The 12,212-nt window shown below is 41.8% G+C and overlaps 1 protein-coding gene across 3 annotated transcripts in view; it reads left to right on the forward strand.

Annotated features, from left to right (window-relative positions):
• brinp3a.1 (bone morphogenetic protein/retinoic acid inducible neural-specific 3a, tandem duplicate 1) overlaps window positions 1–12,212 on the forward strand; it is a 60,373-nt gene that overhangs the window by 10,628 nt on the left and 37,533 nt on the right. For 2 of the 3 annotated variants that reach the window (XM_047587762.1, XM_047587763.1), the window contains exon 3: window positions 11,896–12,086. In XM_047587762.1, the coding sequence (XP_047443718.1) occupies window positions 11,896–12,086 (191 nt within the window). Of the gene's footprint in view, window positions 1–11,230; window positions 11,460–11,895; window positions 12,087–12,212 lie in introns of those variants that run through there. The other variant, XM_047587764.1, reaches the window with a different exon arrangement.

A 12,212-nucleotide genomic window follows, 5' to 3' on the forward strand; every position in this document is an offset into this window, starting at 1 on the left:
CCAATTACGGTGGGTTAAATGATTAAGAATTAGCTTCAGTTAGTGTCTGCTGATGTGTGGTTCTGTGTACAGAGCGACAGAAGATGATTTTTAAAGCCTATTAATGCATCTGGACACGGTGGCTTCTATGTGATCTGTTTCTTATTGCAGACTTCAAGGCTTTCAATACGCTGTAGCTGGATTTATTTTTTATTTTTTTAGACATAGATCAAATTGTCTCATCAGCTTGTATCACGGATTTTAGCTTCTGAGTGTGAAAGACGGCCATTTACTAAAACCCTCAGTTCTCTGTGAGACAACAAAGTCTGTGTCCACAGAGTATCCATGAGGATGTGTCCTTTTGCCCTGACTCTTTGTTATGTACACTTATGGGACGCTCTCGGGAGGGCAGCTATTTTCTGACAACGCTGCATCGCTGACCCTTCTCAGCAGCTCTGAACCAGGCTGCAGGAATGCTCTCACCGATTTCCTCCCATGCAGTGACTTCTTCCGATGTAAATGTCTGTAGAACCAAAGAGCTGTTTATTGATTTTAGATGTGACAGAGAGGCGGCCAAAGAGTTGTACTGCACATAACCTAAGCGTGGAAGCGGTCAGTTCACACAAACACGCAGGGGCTATTTTCAAACCTTTTTCAACTGCTAAGCGACGGGACAGCAGAGAATTCATGTGGGCATTTTAAACTCGTTTTTCTGTCACATCTGTCTGTTACTCTTTGCTGCTTTTATCAATCTTTTTTTTTTTTTGTATTATTGAGAGTCTCCTGCCTTCTCCTTTTATCTGCCGGTTTCACAGCCTCACAGTGGGACGAAACAGATTTTAACAATGTGATTCACGCTGTTTCTGAGATCACCAGCGTGAAACAAAGAGATGCGAATTATCTTTGTAAGCAACAAATCCATTTTCGGAAACAGCACGTATTTTGGTTTCCTTTGGACATGTCCTCAGAATTGAATTTCCTCGCTTGCCATCGGCGTGCTAGTACGTTTTTACGTGCTTGGAAACCTAACCACTGTCCTAAATAGTTCATTTGCAATCTCATTTTACTACTAAGTCCCCCCTGGGGTGCGTTTTTATCTGTCCTTTACATTGTTTAACTAGTTTATTAATATTTTATTCCACATTATTGTGTTTTGTGTGTAACAGGCTGCTACGAAACAAACTGCCGCTGTAATACGTCTGCGTGCATGGTGCGGTATTCAGGGTGGGTTTGCGGGGTAGATCCATGTAAGCACGGCGTGTATTAACGGTATGTACACGCCTCATTATGTAGACAATGTGATTCCAGGCATCCCTTGCTTTGTGTACGAGGAGCAGTCTCTTGTCAACAGTGTTGTGACAAATTGCAGCACAAACGGGATAAGGAGTCTTCATGTCAGCAAAGCCTGCTGCAAATCACCGCGCCGCTCTCTCCGAGTTGCCCTTGCTTTGTATTTATCAGAGGTGCAGTGATATTCATGGAAGTCACAAATCAATACTGCCATAGCGTTTTTTCAAACAAAACTTACCCCCCCCACACGTACCCCACCATTGAATATTATCCATTATATTTTATTCTTTTTCACATTGTGCAGCATTTCACAAGACTGGGTTTGTTCGAATTGCCTCAATAGGCTAAAATAAGGTAAAAAATAGAACTAAATAACACGTCTTCCTTTTCCTTCCAATAATCATATAAATTGTGAAGCTTTGCTTAAAAGAAACTGGACAAAGAAAACTGCATCTCTTGTATAGAAATGGCTCCTTTTAGATGATGTGTAGTGGCCGGACATGACTTTGTTGTTCAATGACAGCATGCTGTCATTCCATTTGGAGGCGTCTAAGAAACGGCGTCTGTTTTGTTTTTTATGGACGAAAAACGTTCTGCTTCTCCAAGAATCCCAGCAACAAGGATGATTTCAACGCACAAACCTTCTTACTTTATTTTTGTGCATGTGTTTATAAAGACATTCATTTCTCTGAGACTTCCTCTAACCATAAGCACTTCTTACCTCACCCCTCAGCCTTAACTTAACCACTGACCAACAGTCACTGGGGACGAGGCTTTTGCCCCCAACACTGCACTTGTAGAAATACTATTAAATAATTCTGGACACTTTAATTATAACCATATGAGTGAATACTAAAAAAAGGCAGGATTTTATTTTTTACATTGACTATAATGTCACACACCTCACATTACCATAACCTCTTGTCCTCTGGAGGGTTGTGCAGAGGTTGGAGTCTATCCCAGCTTCCAGTGGGCGAGAGGCGGTACGACCTGGACAGGTCTCCAGTCTATCTCAGGGCTAACACAGAGAGACAGACAGCACTCGCACCTACAACCAATTTAGAATCACCAGTGAACCTAACAAGCATGTTTTTGCATGGTGGGAGGCAGCCAGAGCACCCAGAGAGAACCCATGCATGCAGATGGAGAACATGCAGACTCTGCACAGAAAGGCTCTAGTTGGCCAGTGGATTGGAACCCACAACCTTCCTGCTCTGTGCTAACCACCACACACTGTGCCGACATACTGTCCCAATATAATTACTAGTTTCATTCCTTTGATGAGCTCTTAATTTATCTGGGTAGAAGAAGTAGTAGAGCTACTTGGGAGGAGATCAGGGTGGATGGATGGGAATACTCTGGATACTGCCTGGATTTTTTTTTTCTATAGTTTTTACAATCAACCCATTGAAAATGTGTCAATTTGATTCAGCAGCAAATGGTCAGTATAATTTAACAGGTTAAGCAGCATTTTCTAGCAGCACCTCTAAAACTTAATTAATGAATTACATTCTAATTCATTTCAACAGTGCAAAAAAAAAAGAGAAAGTTGTAAATTATAGGTCCAGGTTCCAGTTCAGCTCGGGCCTTTCTCCTTTTTCATGTTGTCCCTGTGTATGCGTGGGCTTTCTCTGGGTACTCCCTCCCACCCCCAAAGACATGCTCGTTAGGCTAATTGGTGACCCTAAATTGAACCTAGGTGTGAGTGTGAGTGTGAATGGTTGTTTGTGTTAGCCCTGCCATAGGCTGGAGACCTGTCCAGGGTGTACCCTGACTCTCGCTCTATTACAGCTGGGGTAGGCTCCAGCAACCCCCTCAAGCCTACTGAGGATAGAAGATGAGATTAGTTACATATAGTCCATGGTTTTTAAGGCCATTCACAGGTGAGAGAACCATGTCTCTTGAATTTTATTGTCAATTGAAGTCCACAAGGCAATCTTGACTGAGTAGACCAAGATTACTTGAGTATCCTTTCCTTTACCATTCCAGAATGGTACTGAGCATAGACATTAAATCAAACTAAAGAAGACACAGTTCCTGTCTTGTGTCATGTTTGGTTTCATTCCGACCCGTCTTTTGCCACTATACCTCTTTCCAAATGTCTTCTGACTTTCCTGACGGTTCCACCCAACTCCCCACACCCACTCGATTTCCTGTGTCACATTCCCTAATCATCCAGACGTGGCTCCTGCACCCACCTCACCCCACAGTTTCCCACTCTCCCTCTCAGCTCTTGTCGTGTGTACCTGCCGTCTTTCCTTTGCCGTTCGTCAGATTGCTGTGTCATTCTTCGTACTTATGTTTGGTAACTTGCTTGTTCCTGTTCTTTGCTCCTGTATTGGGCTGTCTACCTTTATTTTCAATCTAATGAAAGCACTGAACTGTTCCTGCCAGCCTGGTTTGTATCTGCTCTGGGGTCCTCCTTCCCTTTTTTTTCCTCCACTTACATTATTTTCATCGTGACAGAATCAGAATAACTTTGATAATCCCTGCAGGGACATTTCTTTGTAACGGTTGCGCAAATATGTTGACGATGTAAAAACTATACAAGGAATACAATACTAGAATAAAATAAAAAGCTCAGGGGGCGCAGAGTTTGGCGTCTCGCAGTAACAGAGTGGATGAGGTCACACTTGATTGCCGTCTGAAAGGCGCTGATGGCAACAATGGGATTCTTAATCATTCCTGTAGACATGTCTCTGAAATACACGAATCTACACTAACAGAAGTCTCCTCAATCCATCACTGGGTAGTTTAGAGAGTTCAGAGAGGCGACACGGCTTATAAGTTCTGTCCTCCATCTGTCCGACTTGTGATTTCTGCAGGGATATCTATTGTAGTTTTTGGGTCGGCATACCGTCTGTTGAGTGAAAGATGCAAGAACGTGCCAAAAAACAAACAAACAAACAAAGCAAAGCAGAAGTCTTTTAATTTGCATGTCCACAAGTGACATAGCTCCAATGTGTCACCAGCCATGTTCAAAAGAAGTGGGGAAAAAACAAAATTTCAATTAGTTGCACTTCCTGTATAAAGTTAGTTTAGACACTTTTTTTGTTCCAACTTTCTTTACTTTTATGTTCAAGATGAAAAATCAATAAACAGGTAGAGATACAGACACCATACACAATTACACATACATGTTTATATTTCAGTTACACTAACTAATATCTATATCGATTTTGAATGTCTTAATATCGATTATTTGGATTAATATTGTTTTTTGACACAATTTGTCCAATTAAGTATCACTGTCACTGATGTACACATATGCAATGTGTATTTTAAGCTACATTTGAAATTTCTCAGTGAAGTACGCAGAATATCGCAATGTATCGCAATATCAGAATATCGCCATAATGCATCGTATCGTGATAAGTATTGTATCGTGAAGTTCTCGGCAATACCCACCCCAACTAACTAAAGTATCTTAAAATACAAAAAAAAGACAGATGACGGGATAAAAAAAAAGCTTAAACAAATATAGGAATAAAATTAAATAAATAAAAAAATAAATAAAAGTTATTTTCTTCTATTGGGGTTTAAGTGCTCATCTAACACTTGCCATTGGACCATTTGGTGAGGTTAAAAACAGTTGCCAGATACTGTGGAACTTTCGTTCCAGGTTTTTCAGTAAAATTCTGATTTTCTCCAGCTCTAAATGTCTCATAACATCTGTCATAAGATTTGAATAAGTTGGTGCTGTCTTTTGTTTCCAACTGAGTAATATCAATCTTCGTGCAAGCAGGCTGACTGAAACCAAACCAGACCATGTTCCAAGTTGTTTTTTCGTCATACTCGAATCAATAATTCCTAGAACCGCCACCAATGGATCTACATTTATAGGTCTGAAAGATTTTAGTAAGAAAGTTGAAACATACAGTACCTCAACCTCCCACGACTGGTCTAAGTTGCTTTCCTTTGCATCATATTGCAATCCAATTCATTTCAATCCTCTGCAGTAGTCCATGACAGTGGCCACATTTTTGTTTTTCTGTTTTTTTTTTTTGGTGGCAGGGTTTGGAACACCTAGTCGCATTAAAAGCATGGAAACATCCAAACAAGCTGAAAACGGTGCTTCGCATTATCTTCAGGACCTCTCAGCAGGTTTAATAGGATTTCCACAAATTAATGGTCTGATGTTTGTTTGATGGTGGTGGATAAACTGTCTGTGGCAATTCTGTCGAGCCTTCCCCACCCCGGGCTTTCAACTACATCGCTACACTATCTTTCTCCGCCTTGATCTTGCTTCCGTTCCCAGTTTGCCTCTGTGGTGGGTCTGAAAAACAGAGAGAGTCTTATTCTCTCCCATTTTACTCTCACTTCAGTCTCTCGTTAAGTCGGGAACATCGTTAACTCAATCAACAAAGCTGATTTGCGCCACAACGAAGGTGCCTTTCAGGTCGAGGCCTCGTGGTGCAACTCTGCCGAACTATTTCCGCCGTCACTCCAAAGAAAAGCCTCTTTTCCCTGTAATTCTTAAGTTCTAAAATCATTTCCCCATTGTTGTTGCCACATGCATATTGAGAAGAATCAATGTCAAATCGGATTAAATGAGGAGGAAAAAGCAAACTGCAGCAAAGTTAAAAGAACAAAAAAAAATCAAACGTGTAGCAGGAAAAACTGCAGAGCCGTTGCAGGTTTGCGGTTCGCAAGGTCTTCTAAATAAATGCAATTTGGTTTATCTAACTGAATGAAGCATGAAGGACTCACTTTGCACTATTCTCTTTGGGGAGGTCCTTGAAATAACTTTGAGTCTACATCAACCAACTGTTTTACACGGCGGGTTATTTTGGTATCTGGGGTAACCCAGCTACACAACACAACAATGTGTTCTCACGTAGCCCCTATTGATGATAAGCCAATGTTTGTCTATCAGGAAAGGTAAATGCTCCTTGTTTGTGATTTGTTTGGCCCACAGAAGAGAAATCTAAACCAGTACCACTGATAAACACATTTTTAATTTAATGCAATCCTCGAAAGACCTAAAAATACATTTAAAACATGTTTAGGCCTTGGGGGCTAATGTTGCTGTTTTCTAGGTCAAAAGCATCTTATTTAATACTTGAATAAAACAGAAAATAAATCAGTCAGTCATTACATTAAAACCACTGACAGGAGAAGTAAATAACATTGACCATATTGTGACAATATGGTATTTACAATGACACTCCTTGATGGCTGCAGTCATCCCCAGTAAGATGCAGCCTGACACAGACACACACAAAAAGGTATTTTAGAAACAACTCCGAGACTCAAACTCAAACATTTGCCTCAGCCACTAAGTCTCATTATAATGTCTTTCATGGAGGCGTTTCAGTTCTCTTAGCACTAGACGAAGCTTAGGGTTAGTAAGACTGACCTGAAGAATGAAACCGGGCAAATAGGCTCTACCACTGAGGAAATAGTATTTCTGGCTTTACTTCACCTACTATCACAGTGCATGGAGGCGGGGGCAAAGAAACATTAAAAAAAAAAAAAACACACTGCAAACAAAGTACGAGCATAAAGCATTAAGTTGTAAAACAACCAATCCATGAAATATTTTCCAAGCCTTTTCAGAAGAGCTTTCACTGTTTAAACATAATCACAAAAACGTGAAACCTGGTGTTGAGTGGCGAACGCTTTGAACAGTTGCTTTGCTTGGAATATTTTTACCGATGAACCAGATCTAACCAGCAAACTAAAATAAATTCAACAAACGTCCATGCACATCAGCTTATCTCCGGGGAGAAAAAGTAGTTTTTAGAGCACTCAGTATGAACTCTTATGCATAATGCCTTGCAGATATGTAATTTAAATAAAAGGCTTAATACCACATGAAGTCAGAGGTTAAATTAGACTTTTCTGAGGCAATCAAACAAAAGAAGGCATTAATTAATGTCTTCCCCTTTATACTATTGACATGACTCCAAATGCACGTTAATTACTTTATATAATAGGAAGAAAAAAATCTTCCCCGATTGCAATCTACCATTTCCCCAGTGGGTAAATAGTGCATTTTTTTAACGCGTAGACCAGTGATGTGGACATACTTGCTGTAAAGTCATTATACACTATCTGACAACAACAGCCAGGGAGATGTGAGAAAACTCAGCTCGCTGCTGGAAACACTGCCTGAATGCAAATGTTCAGAACACCTGCGAAGTCAAATCGTTATTTTTTTTTATTATTTATTTATTTATTTTGCTTTCGTTCCTTCTTTTCTTTCTCTGTGACGTTCAGATGTTCTTTGAATTGGAATGAAAATGCACAGTGGCTCACGATTTGCATGAAAGAGATACGAGAAGAACCTGGGGGCTGTGACGGAGCCCTGATTCACGCCGGGCTAATTCAAAATAAATTAAATTATTATTGTTATTTATTTATTTTTTTTTAAAGAAGTAATATAGTTACCGTTTTGGAAAATGTGTGCACATTTAAAGGGAGGATAATTTGTTAAGAGCCAACAGATGACCACAGTTACATGAGGTTGTCACTGCGTGTCACATGTCTGACAAGTGAGATGTTGAGACTAAAGATCCAAACACATGCATATACATATGTAACAGATATCCCCTTTGAAGTCATTTCAAATTGAACATATGTGATAGGAGACGTAATGAAGCCGTCACAGTATATACTGCAGCGCGTGTGCCTTTCATTCTACAGGGATTTCAAACTTTTGCCCGAAGGTCTGACTTTATAGATGCTCCCGTAGGTATTAGTCACGGAGAATGACATTGAGGCTGATATTTAAACAATAGTCGGGCCAAAGCCGCTGGAACAGCTCGTGTTATTACACAATGTGCATAAAATTCATTTAAAACCTACAGAAATGCACGTAAAGAAAAAAAAAATGAAATGATGCTGCTGGAGACGATATTAGTTTAAAATGCAGACGTTAAACCTACATCAAAAAATGTTTGTAATTAAAAGCGCCTTTTTCCAGACTCCCGTTATAAACCGTTTGAAACACTCAGTTTTCAATAATTTCCACCTTAACAGGCCTTCAGAAGATCAGAAGGAGCCGGGCCCCTGAGCCGTCTCAGTCGGCGGCGTGCCGAACCGACTGAAGTCTGCATTGCTATGCTCGGTAGCACGTTTTAACTGCATCAGCGGGTTATTCACCGGGTTGGTTTCCTGATTTGTTAGGTTGGGCGCTGAGAAACGGCCTCCGGCAGCTTGTGATGGATCTGAGACACCTGCACCGTGATGGACGGGGTAGCAGGGAGCGGCTCCTCGGCTCTGATCGCGGGCCCCCGTGGCTGCGCCGGCTCTTCACCTGCTGGTGCCGCGGCGCTCTAGCTCGCTCAGACGGTGGGGGTGTTTGGGAGGGGGGGCACTGACAGGTAGATGTGTGAGGAGCTCCCCTGCTGCACGGAGCTGCGGGTGATATAAACCGCCAGTGTGTTTGCATGTGTGTGTATGTGAGTGGTAGACTATTCCACTCATTCAGTATCTCACTGAGAGGAGTTAGGGGTGAAATGGACTGGCAATCCTCCACGAAGTGTGAGAACTTGAATGCATACCGAATGCAGAAGGTTGACACGAAGCCTCGGACAACTGATCCATATGTGCTGTACTCTGCAGCTTACCATGTGGCAACATCCAGAGACGACACAAGGCAGTGTGTCCATCACGGTTAAGCTCTACCTCGGTCTGCCCTGTTCTTCAGCCGTCCCCAGCGGACGGGAAGAAACGCAGAGGAACGACGACGTGAAACGGGGCTCAAAGAGCTGTTTTCTGTTTCGTATTTTTCTCGGGAGGGGTTTGGGGTCATTGTTATCAGTGGGAAACTGATTGGCAGCAGGCCCGTACCCGTGGGGGCTGTGTGATATTCTGGGTGACGGCGAAGTTGTTGCAGGAAGGGCAGCTTTGTTTAGAGTGTGCAGCTGCAGGGGTGCATGAGTCTTTGCATGAGAGAGCGTCTGTAACTCGTAGGTAGGCAGTACGTCAGAAAGCAAAGGACGCCTCCTTTTTACAGATAATTCAAGCAGCGAAGCAGAGTTTAAGGAATTGTTCTCCTAAGTAACCATATAAGCTAGTGATGAGAATTATGGCTCTTTTTAGGGAACCGGTTCTTTTGGTTCGACTCACTAAAAATAAATGGCTCTTTCAGCTCCCAACTGGCTCCCCTGTTTTTTTTGTTGCCTAAATTATATGTATGCTGTAAAAGGAATTACTAATTATGTTACATTATGACTTAATAATGTTTTATAAAATACAAAAGCAAAGATAGAAAGTTCATGTGCAAGTTATCTGTGGAGCATTCTGGTTATGAAATTTTAACTTTACACAGTCTACGCTCTACCTTTGCACTATCACGCACATTAAAATACGTCCAGACTTTACTCTGGACGGTTCCTTTCACTCATGTTCCTTATCCTTTATAATGCAGGTAGTTTCTGTCTCCGTGCCTCCTGTCCATGTGCTACTGTGCTCTGTGTGAAACACGAAGGAAAAAAAATAAATAATTGGTTCCCACCGATGTGAACCGGCTCCGGTCGTTCACTTCAAAGAGCTGACGCTTCGCGACCGACGCATCACTAATATAAGCTCCACTTCCAGGCGTGCAGTTGTCAGGTTGTCAGCAGGCTGTTCTGCAGAAATTGTGCAGAGGCCACGCTGTCACTTTGTCATATCCTGTGCCCTAAGACGATATCTTATATAGGAGTGTGTGCCCAAATGAAAAACCTGAGGTGTAACAAGAAAAAAAAAAAGTTTGATAATCAACCCACAGAGAATTATTACCTAACCAAACTCAGCAGACATTTTTTTAGCATCTTTTAGCAAGTTATTTTATTTTTTTGGCACATTCACACCATTGTTCTGTCTCAGTTCCCTCATCAACCTTGCTAAGCAGCAGTGAACCACCTTTGATAAAAACAGACTAATTTAGCGTTCACAGTTTAAAAATGCCAGATATTTCACCTGCAGTTGGTGGAGACCAAATCAGAGACAAAAATATAAAGAATATTGGACATTAGCTTGTCAACTGCACAGAAACGTGATTCTTATGTAGATATTTCCCCATATCTGAGGGATTTAAAAGTATCGCTTCCCAACAGATTAGATTATTTGTCTTTGTAGGAGTTTGTCACGAGGGTCAGCATGAGCATCCACAAACACCGTCAGGGGTACGTCTTAGGGGGAATTTTGTGCCTTAATTATAGATTCAAAAGTAGACAGACGACAGTAAATGAGAGGGCAGAGATGGAGCGTTACATGCCGTAAAGCTCCTCTGCTTGAGGGGATTCAACCGTGGGCGTGACGGTCAGCACTTCAGCAGGTTTTTTTTTTTTATTTTATGCTATAAAGCAGAGTATAGCAGTGATGAGGATTTTTATATTCACTCCCCAGACAACTATAATCAAATCAAAACTAAGTAACGCATTTTGTTTTTCTGGTCACTGGAAGTGTCTCAAGTGCTGCGGGACTGTCTGAGCGATGCCTGCTGATTGTTTTTACATCCTAGATTTTTCATTTTTCTCTATGTTGTTTTGGCAGCTATGCAGGAATTCCAATAGGAGCCAACACAGATTCCCTATGGCTAAGTTTTAAAATGAAAATACTACTTTTTCTTTTTTTTTTATCAAAAACAAGGCCAAAAGCAGTAGGATTGTAGCTCATCCTCTTGTGAACTGCTTTAGTTGTGTTCGTCTTATTGTCAGGTTTGTAACTCTCATATCTGAAGCTAAACATCCTTTACAATGATTTCCCAACACAAGAAATGTATTTGGGGAGAAATTATGTCTTGCAGCCACTCCTTGATATAGTTCTTTGCAAAGCGAGAACACATTTATATAAACGCTTGTGAGATTCTGTTTCCTAAAACACAAGAGTCAACAACCAAAAATCCTCTGAAAGATCTTCGATTTCTCCCCTGCTAGGTGCAAGGAGCACCGTGTTTATTAGCAGTATTTGAATGGCGCTAATCTAAACATCAAGTGGCGGCACTCAGTCTGCTCTTGGTAGATAAAGGCAGCTGGCATGCTCCAAGGCCGGGATGAATATCAAACGACTACAGATGAGGCCTGTTCTCTGCAGAAGAGGCCCTGAAAGCAGCAAGACTCCCGTCCACGATTACAGCCCGTCCAACTGCGGTGCCTCAAAAAGTGACTGGAGATGAGAAAAGATTGTGCCATTATTTAAAATCGACGGCAAAACACAATGTTTTTCGCCACGGTGCAAAGCAATTCTCCGAGCCGGAGGTAGAAACAGCATGAGCGCATTCATCTTTTAAGAGTGGCACATGAGATTCACTTAGAGGTCATGCATACATCATATTTTCCGCCTGGCGTGGTAGGGTTTTGAATGTGGGGCCTCATCGTGAGGGGCAAGCTGTGTCCTTTCTGCTTTAAAATTTCAACAATGGGTCCCATTTTCCTTCCTTTCAAGAAGAAGAAAAATACAGATCAATGTGATGGATTTAGTATTTGCATTTTGTCTGTGACGGAAAATGTCTCGGTGGAGCTCCCGGATTCCTGTCATGTTTTGACAGCGATTGAAAGGCTCCACAAACGAAGACCTAATTGTGCAGTAGTCTGTGTAGCGTTCTCTTGAACCATCCTCATTTGTGCATGCACGCGGAATTCATGTGTTGTACGCCTTTGCTAACGCCGAGCATGTGTTTGTGTGACATTGCAGGGAGTTTGGCCGATGGAAGGTGAACAGCTTGGCCCTGGAGAGACAGGAGAACAATGGCTTTTCCTTGCCGTTGGACCCAGAGTTCCTCCAGACCATTAGGCAGCTGGGCAGGAGGCCCAGTCTTAGCGCCATCACTGACAACATTATCAGGAAATACGGAACCCACTTCCTGCTCTCTGCTACACTGGGAGGTAAATAAAGTCCACGGGCTGAGGCTCTCTTTGCTTTTATTGACCTACCTTAACGCGAGGGAAAAGGAAGGTGTTAGAAGTTTGAGGTTTGGGTAATCCAGCTGGCCTCGACTTAGGACAAATATA

The sequence above is a fragment of the Mugil cephalus genome, chromosome 6, assembly GCF_022458985.1.
Source record: "Mugil cephalus isolate CIBA_MC_2020 chromosome 6, CIBA_Mcephalus_1.1, whole genome shotgun sequence".
In the NCBI taxonomy this organism is placed as follows: Eukaryota; Metazoa; Chordata; class Actinopteri; order Mugiliformes; family Mugilidae; genus Mugil; species Mugil cephalus.